The 19,149-nt window shown below is 44.0% G+C and overlaps 1 protein-coding gene across 6 annotated transcripts in view; it reads right to left on the reverse strand.

The window, feature by feature from the left end:
• LOC117808375 (collagen alpha-1(XVIII) chain-like) overlaps positions 1-19,149 on the reverse strand; it is a 28,174-nt gene that overhangs the window by 5,369 nt on the left and 3,656 nt on the right. Inside the window, exons 1-24 of one of the 6 annotated variants that reach the window (XM_034678097.1) lie at positions 12,870-13,426; positions 6,109-6,650; positions 5,175-5,255; positions 5,025-5,090; positions 4,855-4,930; positions 3,578-3,723; positions 3,470-3,487; positions 3,039-3,245; positions 2,945-2,971; positions 2,785-2,847; positions 2,598-2,681; positions 2,464-2,514; positions 2,254-2,385; positions 2,027-2,083; positions 1,895-1,939; positions 1,719-1,781; positions 1,192-1,323; positions 1,043-1,099; positions 935-961; positions 732-830; positions 619-654; positions 415-498; positions 224-256; positions 74-109 (exon numbers count right to left, since the gene is read on the reverse strand). In XM_034678097.1, the coding sequence (XP_034533988.1) occupies positions 74-109; positions 224-256; positions 415-498; positions 619-654; positions 732-830; positions 935-961; positions 1,043-1,099; positions 1,192-1,323; positions 1,719-1,781; positions 1,895-1,939; positions 2,027-2,083; positions 2,254-2,385; positions 2,464-2,514; positions 2,598-2,681; positions 2,785-2,847; positions 2,945-2,971; positions 3,039-3,245; positions 3,470-3,487; positions 3,578-3,723; positions 4,855-4,930; positions 5,025-5,090; positions 5,175-5,255; positions 6,109-6,650; positions 12,870-13,110 (2,403 nt within the window). In that variant the 5' untranslated portion in view covers positions 13,111-13,426. Of the gene's footprint in view, positions 1-73; positions 110-223; positions 257-414; positions 499-618; positions 655-731; positions 831-934; positions 962-1,042; positions 1,100-1,191; positions 1,324-1,718; positions 1,782-1,894; positions 1,940-2,026; positions 2,084-2,253; positions 2,386-2,463; positions 2,515-2,597; positions 2,682-2,784; positions 2,848-2,944; positions 2,972-3,038; positions 3,246-3,469; positions 3,488-3,577; positions 3,724-4,854; positions 4,931-5,024; positions 5,091-5,174; positions 5,256-6,108; positions 6,651-12,755; positions 13,427-19,149 lie in introns of those variants that run through there. The other 5 variants (XM_034678093.1, XM_034678098.1, XM_034678095.1 and 2 more) reach the window with 5 other exon arrangements.

Raw genomic sequence — 19,149 nt, forward strand, 5'->3', positions numbered from 1 at the left:
AACCTCTGGTTATTTTCTCACATTCACTCGTCTTTTTCAGGAAGGACTATGAACTGATGAAAGCAATACATACTGGGAATCCTGCTCGGCCTGGGGTACCAGCTCCTCCCTGAAGGAGAGAGAATGAAAACACTTGAATAACAGAACAAGTACTTTGTACATATTCTCAAATATCTTTAAGTTTAGTGAGGTTTATAGCTAGCAGAGTTAGGGGAGGACTCACCTGTGACCCTTCGTTCCAATATACGTCATTATACTACAGCAAGACAAAGTTAGGTCAGTTAGTGCGGGGTGATCAAACATTCAGCAGGCAGTGACTGTTAGTGAATATCAGCTCGTGCACAAACTCAATCTACTAAAGTGATTAAGGGATAACACTGCAGGCATACAGTATTTCATCTCTCTTTCACATACGTCTGTTGTCTGGTAGGTGGTAGGTCCTGGTGGTCCAGGAGGCCCTGGAAGTCCAGGTGCCCCTCCGTCTCGCCCTGGCTGACCCTGAAACACAAACACAAAACCTCCAATCAGAGTCTCTCTTCACATGATAAACCCAACTATATATACACAGAATTTACTGTAGATCCAAATATTTCAAATATGTTTCTTATTGTGACTCACCGATTCTCCTCTCTCTCCTCTGTCTCCCTTTTGACCCTTTAAAATAACAAAAGCAGTTAACAGAGCTCTTAAAATATGTCTGACCGTAGGTTTCAGAAAGTAAGGCATCTTACCGGCTGTCCAGAGAACCCATCGAGTCCCGGTATCCCAGGAGATCCTCTCGGTCCCTCAGATCCTTTGTTTCCATTGCTGCCTGGTATACCTGGCTTACCCTGAAAATCATCATAAACTATTTATGATGCTAATAGTCGGACTAGAAACTGTGTTGATTTGATTTATTTCATCAGCACAAGGACAGAAACTCTGTCATACTTACAGGTAGACCAGCAATACCAGGTGGACCCTGAAAGACGACAGAGAGGGAAACATGAGGTGAGTATCTACTGTAAAGAGAAGGTCAGAGATCTCATGGATGATGGGTTACCTGTGGTCCAGGTGGGCCAGGCAAGCCATTGGCCCCATCAAATCCAGCCTCATTCCCCTGCAAGTAAAGAAAATAATATGTCTTGTAATGTGGAACTTTAACCACATTTTTAAACGTCTGTTGAGGATTGAACATTTTAAAGAACTTACAAATCCAAAGTGGTGCGGTGGTCCTGGTGGCCCAGGAGGTCCAGCGGGTCCAACTGGTCCCATGGGACCTGGGAGCCCTGCAAGTCCAGTCTGTCCAGGTGTCCCTGGCGTTCCTAAGTCACCCTGAGCCCCCTGGGGTGAGTAGTAGAAATAGTACACTAGTATTTAATGTGTCTTTGCTGAACTTCTGAATGAGGACTGTTAGACATTCCTGTTAATGAAACTGAAGCAGGACGATCAAAGAGAAGAGGTGATGAAACTAAAGATGACAAGCAGGAGGCGTGTAGAAACAGAAAACTAAAGATGTCCTACATGGAAACATGAAGGACAGCAGGTGAATGCAAACAAACTATTGAGGGGAAAGTCTTGCTCCTCTTTCTACCGACGGGTTAAGGAAATTCAGCATGGAGGATGTGCATTAGAAACTACAATCAGGGAGAAATGAGACCAGGAAGTGGAACATTTTTTTAACAGAGGAAAGAAATCACCAAAGCAGAGCCCCCCCAGTACCTGTGCCCATTACACACCGTAGAGGACGGAGCAAAGTAAGAGAAGAAGCTGGTGAAAGGGTTGGAGTCCTGCGACTCTTGCTAGAGGAAAGCAACAAACATGGAGGACAGAATCTATCCGGATACACCTGCAACAAATCTGACATTTTTCAATTTCAATACAAGAGTAAAACATCCGTTTCTCCTCAGCTCACCTTTTCTCCTGGTGCCCCAGGAAGGCCGAGCTCACCATCGTCACCCTGGAGAGAAAGATATTAAAGAGTTATTAGAATGAACATTTTTACAGTCAGGTAACCTCACTGAGTAATCCCTGTCTGTGTTCTCACCTTTCCTCCTCCTCCTGATCCTGGTGGACCCGGGGCACCTGGACGACCAGGAGGGCCCTAAAACCACACACAGTGCACACACAGTTATTAAGAGTTTGTCATATTGTTAAGTCCAGCAGCACATGTTTACAGATGAGAAGCTGGAACCACATTACAGACGTTTAAATATGACTTTAAAGACTGCAGACTGAAGGTCTTCACTAAACCAAACAAGTGGAAGTACTCACTGGTAGACCAGGTACTCCATCCTGTCCAGGTGGTCCAGGGGGTCCAAAAACTACCGGACCGTTGGCTCCCAGAGCGACTGAAGTCCCAGGAGGGCCTGGAGGGCCTGGTGGACCTGGAAGACCACGTGAACCCTGGAAAACAGATTACAAACTTACTATGCTGCGTAGAAATAAGATCAAATTCAACAACCGTTTGAATGATCAACGTACCCGGAATCTGTCAGAGTCTGAGAATCCTGATCCCTCCATGTCAAAGAACGTCTAACAAAACATAAACCAATAAAATACAGTGACGAGTACGCTTGGAATCAATAAAACCTGCAAACTCGTCAAATTCTACATACAGGACGGTCCCCGTTGCCAGTTCCAGGAATTCCTGGAGGACCTGGGGGGCCTCTAGGTCCTGGTTGACCCTCTCCACGCTCACCCTGGAAATATCATACTTTGTTATGATAGATAAAAATCCCAAATATAATAAACAGAAGTTTCAGAAACAATCTAATTCATTCAGTGATCTTGTTTGACTGTAACCTTTTGGCCTTTGGAACCAGGACCTCCTGTAGTTCCTGGAAAACCACGTGGCCCTGCAGGACCCTGGAAATGCGAGCAAACACACAATTAAAAGAGGTCCTTTTAAATTAGTTATATATTTATATCAGTGTGTGTAATAAGGGAGAAGAAAGACACTTACAGTTTTTCCATCCTCTCCTGGATCACCCTGAAAGATAAAAAACAATCAGTGACAGGTTAATCCCAAAAAACCCAGACCTTTCCTCTGCACTCACAGGCTCTCCATCAGCTCCTGAAGGTCCCGGGGCTCCGCCTGACCCTGGTGGTCCCGATGGTCCAGCTGGTCCTGACATCTGCTGCACAACAGAGCCATCTCCGAGTCGAACCACCTCAGCTGCAGGCCCTGGAGGACCAGGGGGCCCTGGAGGTCCTTGAGCCCCAGGATCACCTTTGTTACCGGAGTATCCGAAGCCGCTGCTGCCCTGTGAGGACAACAGAGAGAAGACAGTGAGCTAAGACAGTTAGCTGATGATAGTGATTACTGCAGGAGACATCTGTTCAACATATATATGATGAAAACAGTATTTAAGCAGGGATTCTCAATCAGCTGTACTTTTAATTTATTTATTTATAATATGAGGGACAGATAAGGAACTCAAGTAATTCAAATGACATTTTTTTATTCAAATGGAACACCATTACATACCTTTACACCCTTTTCTCCCTGGAATAAAGGAATAAAGACACATTAAGTCCAAATATTTAAAGCAGGTGATGATACATTCATGCATAAAAACACAGAGAGATGTTCTACCTTCTGTCCTCGCTCTCCTCCGCCCGTTGAGGATGAACTGGAGCCAAAGCTGGAGCCTGACTCTCCCTTTGGTCCTGAAGGGCCTGTGTCCCCCCTCAAGCCTTTGTCACCTCTGTCTCCTTTGTCCCCTTTAGCACCACTGGAACCTGAGGACATGTGGCATGGGGAAAGTTGTAAGAGTGGAGAATAACTTGATGTTAGACTAGTCTTAGTTATGTGCTTAAAAGCATCATGCAGTGGATCATACATATATGTAAATCAAAACAAAGCATTGTAATGCAAACATTAAAAGCAGAACTTGCAAAAAAAAAAACACCAAATGCAAAACCAGAGGAATCAAAAGAGCAGATGAAGTGTTTCTGGTTGCAGTGACAGTGTAAAGCTCTTACGCCATCTAGTGGAGCTGATAAACACATTTACTTCATCAAAGTTTGTGCACTGTTCTGCAGAGGGCGCTGCTGCATCAGTCATCACTCTCTCTAGTGGATGCATGTTCTCAAACTACTTCCCTCTTACAGTCAAAGAAAGTCTCATTGCATGTGAACATTACAGCTCATTCTTGTTCTTCCATGGATAATTTGGTTGAGGACATTTCAATACAGAAACATGCAACACACAACCACATCCAACTTTGCTTTCAGGGTTCCCACAAATCCCAGTGTATCACGATACCAGAAACCAGCTACCACAAAGTAAAAACATCATGCTTAAAATAACATCAAGCAACACTGGACAGCTCATTCTATACTGTGATAGGATGGCCTTGTGTTGATTAGGATGTAATCCTAATCTGTGCTCCTGCAAGGCTGTAACCCACCTCTGGAGACAGGTTGTCCAGACCGGCTGTGGTCCACCGATTGCCTGACATCTAAAATTCAACACAGGCGCAACACAGATAAAACTTCACTGGCTGAGAGAGAGGCCTGGAAGTGTAACACCCCGTAATTCATTTTCTGCAAACTGCATCATTTGAGTTTAACCTTAATGCCGCTTTAAAACTACGGTATAAAGCGAAAAATTGCCCCACTTCTTCCACTAACCACCAGGGCGAGCTACAGGGTTTTAAACCTCCCTTGCAATGTGAAACCCTGCAGTAGACCTCCTCTCACTCTCAGGTCCAGACAAGAACCCTTATGCACATACTTCTGCATAATAGAGAAGTCAATCTATAGGACGTTTCTTTGGCAGCAGCTTCTGTGTGATTAAAAAACCTTCATTGCATGTTCTGGTTGATCAGAGTGTTTACTGTGCAGCAGCTAAGCCTTCTTTTTTGTTACCTGTTTCTTTGACTCTGTTTCCCTGTGAGGAAATCACAGGAGGTTCTGGTACGGGGCGGAAGGATGCAGGAGTGGTCTAGAATTGAAATAGAAAACATTAGGAATGAATTCAAATTAAATACCTCACATCAGAATTACTTATAACAACTCATTATCTCATTATTATATACCTTCACAGTTCTTCCACTTCCAGACTGTCTCCTCTCACCCTCACCGCTGCCAAAGTCACCAGAAGCCTGCAAGAGACAAAGGTTTCACATCTTATTCACATTCAGACACTCTGAACACACACAGACACTCCTGAAAAAGATGATACTCACAGCATCAGAGTCATCCTCGTCGTCACACAAACGCTCAGCAGCCCGAGGGTTTCCAACCAGTTTGAAGTTTGAAATCTCCCCCTATAAAACACAAACACACACATAAATGCACAAATCTGTACAAAACAAACTCACTGTTTGCAATCAGTTATGGTGTTCCCTGCAGCTAAAATCTGCAAATACATGGAAGCATGAAAGAAAATGTAAGTGTTGGGAAGATAAAACTGCCCAGATTTGCAGCTAAGAAAAGAAAACCATTAAGAGATCATAATTTATATGCCTTCTTTGTTTGCTTTTGCACCTTCAAAGTCCCATGTGACATGTCACATGCAGTCACCCGGGTCACTGGCAGAGTGCAACCTTCAGGTCAGAGGTCAAAGGTGAAAGTTGGGGTTAAGTAATAGATTTACTAGAAAGAGGAGGGTTAATTTCTGCTCTTCCGGTTGCCTGTGACCCCGACACAAACCTGCTCCTGTGAGCTGCCACGGGGAGACGTTACACACGGACACACACCTGCTGTTTTAGCACACAGTGCAGCATTCTGACGTTTCCAGCTCCCCTGGGTGACATTCAGAGAAGGATTCATGGCTGCTTTTTGCTCATTTGTGTTAGAAATGTGACAAGCAAACATGTCTTCAGCGCTCGAGTATTTCCTCTGCAGGAACCCTGGAGTTTAGGGTCTGAAAATGGACTTCTCTTCCAGATGCTAGACTGTCAAATAGGTGTATCTCTTTAATCATGTTGTGTAATCTGTGTAAGTCATTAATTCATTGTATAAGTTACTTCACATTCAGTGCTTATTATATCTTAACTTAGAGTATTTGCTTCTGAAGTGAAGTGGAGTAGAATTATAAAGGTATATGTACTGCAGTTTTTAAGTAGAGCTGGTTCTAACAGGGGTTACCATACTTGTACCTTTGTATCCTAACATTACCTGGAACTTGTCAGCATCTGCTCCCCCTGCCTGGCCCACAAAAATCCCCGCCCCTGCGTCCAGCTCCATGGGATCGGGTGATCGCTCGAACTTCACCACCTGTGGCTCAGAGTCACATCCCTGGTAGAAAGTCACCGTCTCCTCAAAGACAGACAGCGAGAAGCGGGTCCATGTGTTCACCATGCTCGGCACATCGAAGCTGGCCGCCTCGTATGAAGCCTCGGAGTCGGGCTCGGTGTAGAAGAACTGCACCTTCTGACGTTGGGACCGAACGGCACTGAGTTTGACGCTGATGTACATGAGCTTCTGAGGCCCATCAGTGATGGAGAAGAGGACAGAGGCAGAGGGAGATGAAGGTTTGATGTTAAAGATTAGGGAGAAATGGCGGTGGAAAGGGTTGGGGATGTGGGCCAGAGCCGGCTGGCCAGACACGGCACCTGGGGTGAAGACGTAGGAGGCCTCCCCCCTCGGACCATAGACCCTGGTGATCTCATCAGGTGGAGGGTCTCCAATCAGCTGGAGCAAAGAGACGCCACTTTCTTCTGCAAAAACAGGAGAGAGATATGCAAAATGAAGACATTGAGTTAGAAAATTAAAACATATGATTTAAAAAATAAACTTGACAAAGGCTGCCTTCCAGAGCTTTTGCAAAAAACATAAACTAAGTGACAGATAGAAGAGCAGAGCGTGCAAATAATGGTTAGGAAACTGCTTCAAATAAGTCAACTGATCCATGACGAGTACCTCTCCAACAACAAACCCTAAACCACAATGAACCTCCAGGTCAGAGGGCAAACCACAGATCTTTTTTAATTCACACAACTCCATCGTGCGAGACCAACAAGATTTAAGGCTTAAGGTTCAGAGGTCAGCGGTCTTCAAGTAACTGAACTTCATCATGCATTGGATTCCTGGATGATTTGATGAATTGTGAGTCCAATAAAATGTTGGTAAAATGTGTAGTCACATTTCTCACATGCAAGGTAAAAAGGAGAAGGTAAAACTTGCAGATGATTCACAGGGAGTTAAACTAATACTGCATTCAAGTTTACAGTTTCTAATTTTATGTGTCTGTGAAACTGGGGGTCAAATTAGTGGGGAAAATGCTGATGCTTCAGTTCCCACACAGTGAAATAGTCCAAAGGGAAAAAGCAGAAGCCTTAAGACCAAAGATTATACTCTCATAAATCGACGTCACAAGGGAGAAAACATTTTGGTCGTGCGGACACTTCCATTCAGAGTCTCCTGAGGATGGCCTGTCATCCCCAGATTCATGACAGTCCTATAAAAGTTTGATCTTTATATTATGGGGTCACGAGTTCAGAGGTCGTGGGGGGATTCCCAAAGTTTCATGAGCGTTCGGTCAAAAGATGTAAACTGTAAGTCTGACAAAGACCAGCTTGAGCTTAATGTTGGGATGCCTGTAAATGTCCATTAGCTAAGCACCATCATCTTTAGCTAAAGGATTAGGTTCACTTTCGGAGTGTTTGGCACACCTCTGTACCTGCTGAGAAGAGAGTAACACCGCCTGACCCAGCAGTCCGCCATGGGAAGTTACTCATGAGACAACCAGCTCATAACTCACAGCACAACTGCACTCACCAACCCATCACTGACAGGGAGTAATCCCAAACACATGTTCCCACACACACAGACACCTTATCTGCACAGTCCTTGTTGCATGAATGGTATGTTATGCTGTCTCAAAGTGCACAGCAGCTACAGCTAAGCCCGGATCTTGTGGGATTTCGTCCAATTGGAGCTCGAACGGGACACGCCGGGTGGTCAACTTCCCACTGAGGGCACCTGCTATTGGTTCATCTCACGGTGATACAGCTGCTGCAGCTGTTGCACAAGTCAGGTGGGTATGATTATAAATGAAGAATTCCATTTTTAAAATGAGAAATGGCAAAAGGAAACTTTCTCGATTGTACCAGCATGTAAATGATCTGCAGCCAGGTCCTGTTTCACTTCATGCACACACAATCACATCTGGAAACTGTCCAGTCAACCACAGCTCTCCCACACTGACAGTCACAGTTAAAGGCTCCCATGAACAAGAATAATGTGTGCCTATTCTTCCATACCAGTAACAGGACCATTATGTAACACGCACACTTTTTCAGGTCTTTATCAGAGCCAAGATCTCAGCCTCAGACTTAGGATCTGCTTATGTTTTTACTGGGCACTTAAGATTAAAAAGATTTTAGCAAACTTTTACAAGTAGAGGATAATTTTGTACAGCAGTGACTGGTTAATATTTCTTTTAAGTCAGGGATCAGCTGTTTCTTTAACTTGGCTCTTCTCCAGTCCACAGATTGAAGCTGGCATGACACACACACACACACACACACACGTGAGAACTTCTTCAGTGCAGTAATTATGTTAACCCATGTGCCCTTCATGCTAACAGAACCGATTACATGAAAGAACAACATACAGTGCTGCTTCTCAGCCCTGAGGGCATCTGTAAATGAAAAATGATTTCATGTATGCAGTTGCAGAGGATTTCCAACATCTAACCCTGCAGAAATGTGATGCCTGTTGTACTGTGTGGAGAAAGAAAAAAAGGCTGGTGAAGACTCAGACAGACGGACAGATGGAGCAGGCTGAGACAGAGGAAGGAAATGCGTGTCAGATGTCCATGGGAAAGTGGACCATGAGGGACTCTAGTAGGATGAAGAGCACAGACTGAGTCAGTCCCAGAAGCCTGGATGGACGAGACATGCCAGCTAAAACAGGCTGAAATGTCATTGTAGGAATGGAAAGTGTCTCCCCATGAGAAAGAGAAGAGGAAGACAAAAACATTTGTTTAATGTTTGAATCTGTTTCTTTCTATTGCCTCCAAGTGTCCATGCTATGTTCACAGGGGAAGATGTTCAGGACTTGGTCAAGGTGGATGGTGTAAACCAGAGTTTGAGTACAGAAGTTTGCATGTGGGCAACATAGACAACTGCTTAATGTAGGACGGTTTCTATTAAAGGTTAAGAAAAGCAAGCTGTGTGCTGCCTTTTAAGTCACTGCAGACCCTTTCTGTTCTAAACCAGACCAATAAGGCTGTATGTTGTTCCTCTTTGCAGGCTCACTTTCATGTTTGGGACTAAATGAGTTGCACATGAAGTTATTTCCATAAGACAGGGTTGCATGTCACTGGATGTTTGTCTGCACTGCGAGACCTGGAAAGAAATCTAACATGCAGAAATGTTTCAAGACACAGCAGTGGTCACATTTGAAGGAAGAAGCAAAGAACACTGAGTTTTCTGAAGAATCTGCAACACCACATATTTGATTAAATACTCACAGAAACATTTTACTTTAGGATTTTGCCTATCATTCCAAATCATTCATTGTCTATAATTACACTGAACTCTTTGGGACTCCTTATGAAAGTGAAATATTTTAGAACATGACACAATGATCAAAATATGCCTCAACCAGAGCTCAGTTTACCTTCATCTGAAATCTGCAGACCTTATTTAGAAGAGTAAGCACTGCAAGAACAAGCCAGTTTATTTCTCTAATGATGCACTTGATCTGAAGTTCGAAAAAGCCTCCAGTGGGGAATGACAGACTTCAATTCACACACCAGCAAGTGAGAAAGTGACCCCTGCTGCCAATTAAAGCAGCAGGTTCAACCATTAACACGTCCAGCTGTAGTTAAAACCTCCTGGGACCAAACCAACTGGACTTCACACATCAGAAAACAACCACAGATTCAGTCATCACATCAAACGGAGGCGACAGCTGTGACAGACCTTAATCCATGTTTGAATAAACTGAGAGCAGAGAGCCAATTAAAGCTGACTGATGGAGGATCAGTGAGGAGAGTTCAGATTACTTCAGATGGACTTTTAAAAAGAGGTTGTTTTTGGCTGCAGTCCAGTTTTAATGTTGTAACTCTGCAGGGAAACTGGGCAATGTGGAGGAATGTGAGTTGCAACAGGTATCAGCCATCTGAAACTTGTGTTATTTTGCATATTGGACTTTTTCAATCTCTGAAGATCACTGTGCCACGTCTGTGAACCACTTTTCCTCAGACAGAGGGTAATTCCCCGCTCACATAAAAGCCTGACTCTCTGTCTCTGCTCATCCTCTAACTGACTGTCACTTGATTACCTCCCATCAAGTGTTACTGGTTTTAGAGGGTGGGCGACCGGCTGTGGCCTCTGACCTCTGGCAGAGACTTTGGGACGCCCCAGTCACAAGGCTCTCTTGTTTCCCATCTCGACACCGTTGCCCTTTCTCCCAAACGGATCACACAATCACCACACTCTCTCTCTCCGCAGCAGACCGTTTTCCCACCCACGGCTGCTGTCATAAATGCCATCCGCAGGCCTCGTCCTCCTCCCCACAGATGGCCTGATTGTTTGCCTCTCTGTGACTCTGGAAGCTCAAACACCAGCAGCTCTCTGAATCTGCACAAAACTCCACAACAGCTGATCAGAAAAACTGTGAAACATGATGACGATGAGATAACCCAGGAATGAAACGAGTGACTGGCATGCAAGAGTAGGATGTGAGTGGAGCAGCGGAGGGAGTACTGGTCTAAATGAACTGTGATGCATGTCAGAAAAAATCTATCTTCAATGCAATGAGAGATTACATTATGCTGTTGTAGTCTTTGTCTTTGTCTAAAACCTCCCATTGCTCCTGGACAGTGGCCAGAGCAGGCGTTTCACACCCAATAAAACAGACTAATGACAAAACCAGCTGCACATGCACAAGCATGCTGCTAAAAAGTATTTTTAGGAAGCCATTTTCACTACATCTTGACAATTATAACTCAAACACAAACTCACATTATGGGCTGTAGATGCAGCATGACACGTGACTGATTCAACACACTTGTCTGTTATACAGATCTCTAAACTCTGTCTTTAAATACCTCTGAGTTTAAAGGCTATCCAAACAAAAACTCAACTTGTGGCACATGGAAAATAACAAAATGATCTGCCACTTAAAGCTGGAACATTTACACTAAACCCTCCTGTGGGAAACATATGATAAAGATGGTTTTATGTAACAAAGTTCAGGCTGTTAACCTCCAAGAGAGGAGTCTATTGAGCACAATTTATGACGCCACTCTAAGGCTGGACACGGGCCTCTGGAGCGTTTCCTGTCTTAAGAGTTTAAGCTCAGGGAAAAGCTTCTGAAGTGAATATATCATCTGTATGTGTTACGCTTGTCTTCACATAAATGGACTTGGAAACCCTTGACTCGATGTAGAAGTGTTTCTTAACATTTTGATGCAACAAGAACAGACTTGGGTGCACAAACTAAATCATTAAATAAGCAGAAACTTGTTCTTAACAGTTTTTTCTTAATAAGAATTTAAAACATTGTTTAAATTGAACATAGATAAAAGTTAAGAGCAAGAAAAGTCAAAAACGTTGATTTTTCAGACGCAGTTCTGCACTGCAATGAAGATCACACGAAGATGTCATGCAGCCTGGGACAGTAATGTGAGCTCAGGTGTTTCATGTCATGCATTCATGCTAAACAACCTCCTCTTGACACGGATACTGGACACAAAGTGACACCACAACACCAGCAACAACAGCTACACTGACCATACTGCAGATTTTGCATGTTTTAACACATTCAATGCAAACTTTTCTTACATGTGGAATTGAAGTTGCAGAGGCTAGAGAGATATTTGATATACAGTGTTCATCCTAACTCAATTGTCTTTTGGTGTATTGTTGCATGCATATCAACCGACTCTGTATTGTCCCTGCAAATGCAATGAAGATGTAGATTTACAAATAATGTGTAATGTATTTGATGTCTGCTGCATCGATTTTGATACTGTGCAAAAGGGATTCTAACTGTAATCTAGAGTTCTATTGAGTGCATCATAAATGGGTTAAACATGCAAAATCAACCATGAGACGGGAACATGTCAACAACAGTCACAATGTGCTTGGACACGTTTGTTACCAACACCGAACAAACAAACACAGAGCAGCGCAGACCAAAGCTCAAACACCCACAAAAAGTGACGTGACATCGGATTCAAAATGTATCAACCAACAGGATACATTCTAACCCGCCGGGGTTACCTTTCCAGTTACTAACTGACACGCACGCAGGGCGACCACGCTCCTGCGGCCTCTCAGGTAGGTCATGACACTCCACAGGGAGACGCCCGTTCTCCAGAGACGCCCAGCAGCTGTCCTGCAGCACCTGGCAGAAACTGCGACAGGGCAGGTGAGGGGGTACAGAGGGCGAAGAGCACCTGGGTACCAGCAGGAGGCAGAGGAACCACTCTGCACCGGGGTGACACCTTTCTTTTGTGAGCCACGCCCACTCATGTAGGACAGCCCCCACTTCTTCCACAGAGGTGTGGTTGAAAAGGTTAGGCAGCGAGAGAAATCTTGGACGTTTGCCGGAGCAAATTGGCCAACCAGAAGGCAGAGGGAGACAAAGTGGGTCAGAGCTATTGATGCCACTACCTGAATAAGGAACACCATCAACTGTCCCATTCATTTTGGTTACATCACTTATGTTCCTGCTAGACAGGACTCTATCACCTTCCAATTCTACCTCAGGATCAGCCTTAAGTCCTGATCTGGACTCAGATCCATCCCGCACCCCGATCCCAGACCCCTTCTCCACCCTCTTCCCTCTGAACCTGTCTTGATTACCAGTTGTGTTAGGGTTAGCGCCCTCCACCTTCTCTGTCCGGCCTCCGTTAGTAGTCCTGGCGGTCAGGGTTGGAGTCAGGGTCGTGGTTGCGTCCAACGACTCAACAAACTTACGGATTCCTGTGGCTACGTGGAGGATCTCTTCCCCAACCCCGGACAAGTTGTCATCCTCCACCACCTCCTTTCTCTGTGTGCCATTGGCTGCTGAGGTGGCACCTGTGGTTCCAGATACCAGGGTTGAATTTGTCACCTCTGGGGCCTCTGTCGTCGTATCTGGAGGCTTGAACCACAACCAGGCCTCCACGCTCCCAGCACAGAGAACCAGAACAAGCAACCAGGTATGGATCTTGAACATGCTGCTGGCTCCTTGCAATAGTCCTCCTTACAGAGCTCTCACTGTTTCCTCCAACGCCACCTGTTAGCCAGCCGGTCAGCAGTTAAATCCAGGCTGTTCAAGGGCCACTGAGCATCCACTGAATGGAAATAGAGGCATAAAACTCTGCTCACACTCAGAGACCCTCCCTCTAGATCTTCCTATGCATGGCTGCTGCATGTAAAAGCACTTTACACAGACGGGGGGAAACCCAAGTGTGGAGGCAGGCTTGTTGCACCGATGATGGAAGTTATTGGTTACTCTGAGTTGCCCAAAGAACAGGAAAACTCCTCCTCTGTGTGAGTTGATGAGTGAGTCCCCTAAGACCTTCTCTGCAGCATGGAGAAAATGCATGCAAGCTTTCTTATTACCACAATGACACACCCCTCAGAAATTACCTCAATGAAATATGAGGGTTTTAAAAAGAAACGTGAGCCATAGTAGACAGATCTTAATCTTGATTCTAAGCAGTTGCTTGCCACAGATGTACACAAGTGTAGGAAATACAAAATTGGGATTTTTTTGCAGATTTCTTGTGAACTAGTCCTGAGTTTTACTTTCTGAGGCCCCTAAAAAATACCAGAAACAAAGGTTAACGAGTGCACCAAAAGAAAAAGATGACTCAAAGTGAAATAATGGAGACAGCAGCTGACAGGCTGAGATAACACCTCGGGAATATCAGGCAGCAAAAGAGAAATGATTTCATTTGTTTTTTCAAACAACAGCAAAAAGGAAAAGAGGGCATCAGGAAAAATGTGGTTATCAGTTCTATGATGCTGAGGTGTTGGTGTGATTTAGTGGGAGTGGGAAAAGCAAACAGTCCGTACCACAAACTGAACTTTCTGGTGTTTTTTGGATTCTGACAAATAGCAGCCGTAGTGTGAAGAAGACTGATAGACAACAGCTGAGAAAGAGAGGCAGCCGGTGAGGGCGTATCTGATTGGATCAATGTCATAAGCTCCACTCCCCAGGGAAACACTCCATTGCTTCATCTGAGAAAATCCTCGGAAAATGTACCACTTCCAGGTTCTCACAGACTGATGATAAGAGAGGGGAGGGCTCCTCCTCTGTATGCCCCCGTGTGCCCCCATCATCCTGCTGATACCCGCCTCATCTGCCATGCTCAGACATCCAGCTGTTATACATTCCAGCCCTCGGACCTCCCACGCCCACGCTGCTGCTGCTGCTGCATGACATTTGGAAGATTGGAAGCTGACACATTTTGGTAATTTGTGCATTCAAACAATGTGGCTACAACTGTCAGCATGTGTGCTAAATGAGCTCTGATGGACCCTGAACAAAAGTGGACATAAGAGGTCAAAATTTAATGTGAGGGGGAGTGTGGAACCAGCTGTCACAGATGATGTTTCATGGCTCAAAAATCCACAATACAACAACAAATGCAAGGACTGACTCGTGCAGTAACAAGACATGTTTCCACTCCTGTATGTTTGTGGACAAAACAAAGCAAACAGTGATCTTAACCTTTCTTGACAAAATGCTGATATGATCAAGTGGAACAGCACAAAATCTGCAAACAATCAGCCTACACTACATTGTGCCTGTGGTGGTTTCAAGCAAAACAAGGCACGGAAATCAAAACAGTACACGTTAAAGCATGTTAAACTCACCGGTTAGTAAAATAAACATAAGCTTATGAGCCTCAATCTTACAGGAACCGCCAACAATCATTCATGCAGAGACTCTGTTGGAGGGGAAAACTAAACTGCATGTCTACTTTCTTCTTTCTGCCTGTCCTGATTGTGCAACGAGATTCCTTTGTTTCCCTAAAAACAGCAAACATATTCTTTTCCCAATGATGTGTTCAAGTTCATCACATTGGCCATTATTATACCATCAATTATCTGCAGAGGACTCCCACTTACATGCCCCCCCTCCCTCTGTGTTTGCAGCACTTTTCATCACTATCAGCCGACAGCTGCACTGACCTGCACAGGGCCGTGAGCAGGGTAAGTAAACACACCACAGCATTATGGTTCAGTGAGTTAGTGAATGTCAGTTCATGAAGGCAGCTGGCGCTCAGTGTGTGGAGTATTATGTACACTAACATACGTTCAGTGTAATGCAGCTGTATAGATACGGTACATACAAAACGTTCAGAACAACAGCTGCATGTTAAAGGTCCGGAGGGGAATGAGTTGTCCACTTAAAGAACATGAGTCCTCCTTAAACAGTCACAAATCATCAGTTTGTGACATAAACTGCCTTTTCCTACATTCTACAAATTTAACTCTGCCTTGCAGTGATTCACTGGAAATCGGATCAGTCTGAACATGCTCACTGTATGCTTATCTTATAACTTATAACAAAACACGTTCCCAGGGGGCTTTAATGTAACTTGAGGTCACAATTCTGCTAGCAGTTCCCCATTGTTTCCAGTCACACACAAACTCCACGCAGGCTGTTGCTTCAGAAACTATATCACCATAAAAACACCTCAAAGCATCAGCTAATGCTGCAAACAACAACTGCTCTGTACAGCTTGGACTCAACATGAGAACATGTGTGTTTCATCAGTTTTATGGTTGAAGAACATACATGTGAGCATGTGAACTGTGGATAATCCCTGTGGGACAGAAACATGACACACCAATTAAACAGAGACTACAAGGGACTGCTGGGTCTGAGAAACACCAGCACGCCACTCACACATTCTCCTGTTATCCAGGATCTTTAGAGTCATTAGATAAGAAATATGTAGATGAGATGAATAGTTTAGGAGGTTAAATAAGGAAATGAAAGTCAAAAATATCTGATAGATGTCTGTTTAACTATGTTAACCTTTACGTTGGTGGTCTGTGCAGCTATCACCAGTGCAAGGATGACAATCCAACCAATCACGCCCTGATTATATTCTCCTGACAGCTGTAGTATGAACATCATCCTCATATGGACATTTTTAAATCAGTTACAAAGACAGAAATATTGACATAGCTAAAAACTGAATGCTGTGAACAAGTTTTGGACTTGTAGTACCTCCATGAAGCAGCAGAGGGCAGCAGAGACTGCAGGGTGCAAACCGAACATCATCTCAGTCTACAAAACCTCCAGTTTTGTTTGTGTTTCAGCTCAAAGTCTTCAAACTCAAATTCCTTGATTTCTAATGCACTTCCCTGGCATTGCAAAAGCTTATTCTATTAAGGGGATTTTGTGGAATCAAAACTGCCCTTTTTGTGAAGTTAAATACTTTATTACATTGTCACTAAGCAGTGGATAAAAGAGGTCTGAGCAAAATGCAAAGTGCAAGCAAAGTGCTAGAACAAATGCCGCCACCTGATGTCCAAAATCTGAGCTACAATGGAGAAAACAAAAGTGCTTGCTCCACCAAATCTGCACTAAACAAATGTTAATCTAGAACCTAGAACTCTCTCCATCCCTGCAGTTAATCATTCACACCCCGATCAATCTTTACTTTCCAGTTATTGAATTACTCAAATCCTTTAAAGCAAAGAAGCAAATAAGTTTTCCCGTGGGGCATCTTGGCAGAAGCTCTGCAGAAATCAACACCCATGACTCCCTGCCCCTCCTCCCTCTGGATCCTTCCACCCTGCGGTATGTCAAAGTGGGATTTTTGGCACAGACAGACAAAAGCATTTTCAGACAAGCGGGTGAGAGACGGTTCGGTTGTCAGGACTCAATGCACGATTCATTAAACAACACGGGTACTCCAAGACAAGACAGTCGAGTCGTTGTTTGGAGAATCCTCTACGAGAAAGAGGGCATTTGTGTCAGAAAGCAGGCAGTGAAGAATCATGGGAGAAAAGTTTGGTGGTGTCCTTTGAATGAGAGAAGTTTTGTTCCAGGACGAGGAACCCTGACGCCTCCACTAACGATGTGACTGACAGCTGAAATGAAAGCAATTAAGGAGATTTCAGTAATTAAAGGTCATTTAGGAGCTGTGTTTAAAATGAAAAGGATCCTCTGTGTTTTTATGTTCCTGTTGATCTCACCTGTCAGAGGAGCATTTTTGCAGCATGAGCCTGAAGAGATGTGACATTCAAGTGAAGTGCAAAGGCCTCACCACTCTAGGCTTTAGTGTAAATTCCTGCAGATATTATACCAGAGGGCAAGTACTGCTCATAACCCTGCTTCAGCTCACAGTGAGTCATAAAATAGGAAACCACAGACACTCTTACAGAGCAGCTACTGTTTCATCCACACAAAGGAAGGAGGACGACAGCAAGCTGATACGGATTTCATGATTCTCACATCTGGATAAAAGTCTTCATCAGATTTTAAACAGTTAAATGTACTCATAGCTGCAGACAGTACAGGAATCTCTGTTGGAAAAGACAAAGACAAACACCTCTAGATTTACCCCCAGTTTCAAAACTTTTCACTAACCATGGCGTAAAAGCAGAGAAGAGAAAAACTGCACCTTGAAGACAAGAGTTGCTTACAGTTGCTTCACCTGTTTGTCATAAACCCATAAACAAGTCCGAACTCCTCATGCTTCTGCAGACATTTGACTGATGTGACCTTGAGAATTATGAATGCATCACCCTCCACATTCCTCCACATTATGTTGACACTTCCTTTTTAAATACAGTGAAATCAGTGACATGGAAAGTGTTTTTCTGTCCTTGTCACAAGACTATCAAACCGTCTTCTCTCTAAGAGAGTGATTGTAAAGCTTCGAAAGGGGATCTTTTGTCTATCTTTGTAATTATTTTGATGATAAAAGCCTCATATGTATTAACATCAAAATATGCTCAAACTAGCTTCATGCACATGTTGCATTCAGTCGTCCATCCTTGTCAGTAAATCTGTGTGTCAGTAAAACAAACACAGCGAGGAGCAGCCTGCAGAGCTTCTTCTTTTCTGTGTCACTTGTCTGATTAACAGCATCGTGAGTCAGTCAGAAGAGACTTCATGGCCTCTGTTAAGTCTTTGGCAGCTGGCCAGATCCCTCTGGATGATACGAACGAGTGTGGCAACTCTGAATGTGATGTGCAACTCCAAAACATGTTGAAACCCAGATGGAAAAGATGACAGCGAGAGCTGACTCTGGCTCAGGTTGAGGAAAGTTCAGGGTAAAGTCTAGCACACAGAAATGTTACATTAAACTCTTTTGTTGGACAGAAATGAGTGAGACAGGTAATACAGTGATTAATGTCTCCTCTGGGTTTCCAAAGGGCTGGGTGCAGTGTGGTGCATTCAAGTGCAAGAAGAAATCTGAAGGCCTTTTATATTTAAGTAGCTTCAGGCTAGGTCTTTGGTTAAAGTTGATCTCCTCCAGCCTGCTCAAACCTGTGGAGTTACATCCCACAGAGATTAGGTTATGTCTTTTGGGAAGTTTTCAAAAGCTTTGTTCCAACAATACTAACAAACTTGATTTCTCTTCTAACCCTAAAGAGCAGGATTGATAATGGGAAGTATAATATTATAGCACTAGTCCTTGAGTATTAAAAACTAAGCTAAAATTAACCCCTTTGTCTGCCTGCTATTTTGGAAATATTGTCCAGATTAGATCTTAAAGAGTAAAGCAGGTGGGAGAAGCAAAACCACAGCCACCATTATCACCATTTTCACCACCTGAAAGCCACCAGTGTGTGCAGCTGGGAAAACAAAGCATTCCCCAGTGACAGAGAGGAACCTCCTGACTGAACAGTCAAGATGGAGGATCAGATAGGCCCCATGAAAAGATGGAAAACAAAACATCCTCTCGCCCGTCAGCATGAGATCACACTTTCAGACTTTCAGCAGGTAGAAAACACCCACAGCTGTCTTTATGAGCCTTTTAAAGCCCTCTATAGGGAAGGTATCATTATTTACATACTGCTGTAAAGGAGCTTTGATGTTACATTGGTTACTGTCTGCACGTCTAATCAGCGTGAGCAGGGTTTGGCTGCTGAATCTGAGACGCTCAGAGGATAAAAAGGTGTAATTACAGATAAAAATGGGAGGTAAACGCGGTGCAGAAATGTCCCCAGGCTGAACTGAACAGGAGTGCCAAGAGTTTGTTTTAAAAAGCCTGTGGGAGGAAGCTGTTTATTCAAC

Source organism: Notolabrus celidotus, chromosome 24, assembly GCF_009762535.1.
Source record: "Notolabrus celidotus isolate fNotCel1 chromosome 24, fNotCel1.pri, whole genome shotgun sequence".
Classification (NCBI taxonomy): Eukaryota; Metazoa; Chordata; class Actinopteri; order Labriformes; family Labridae; genus Notolabrus; species Notolabrus celidotus.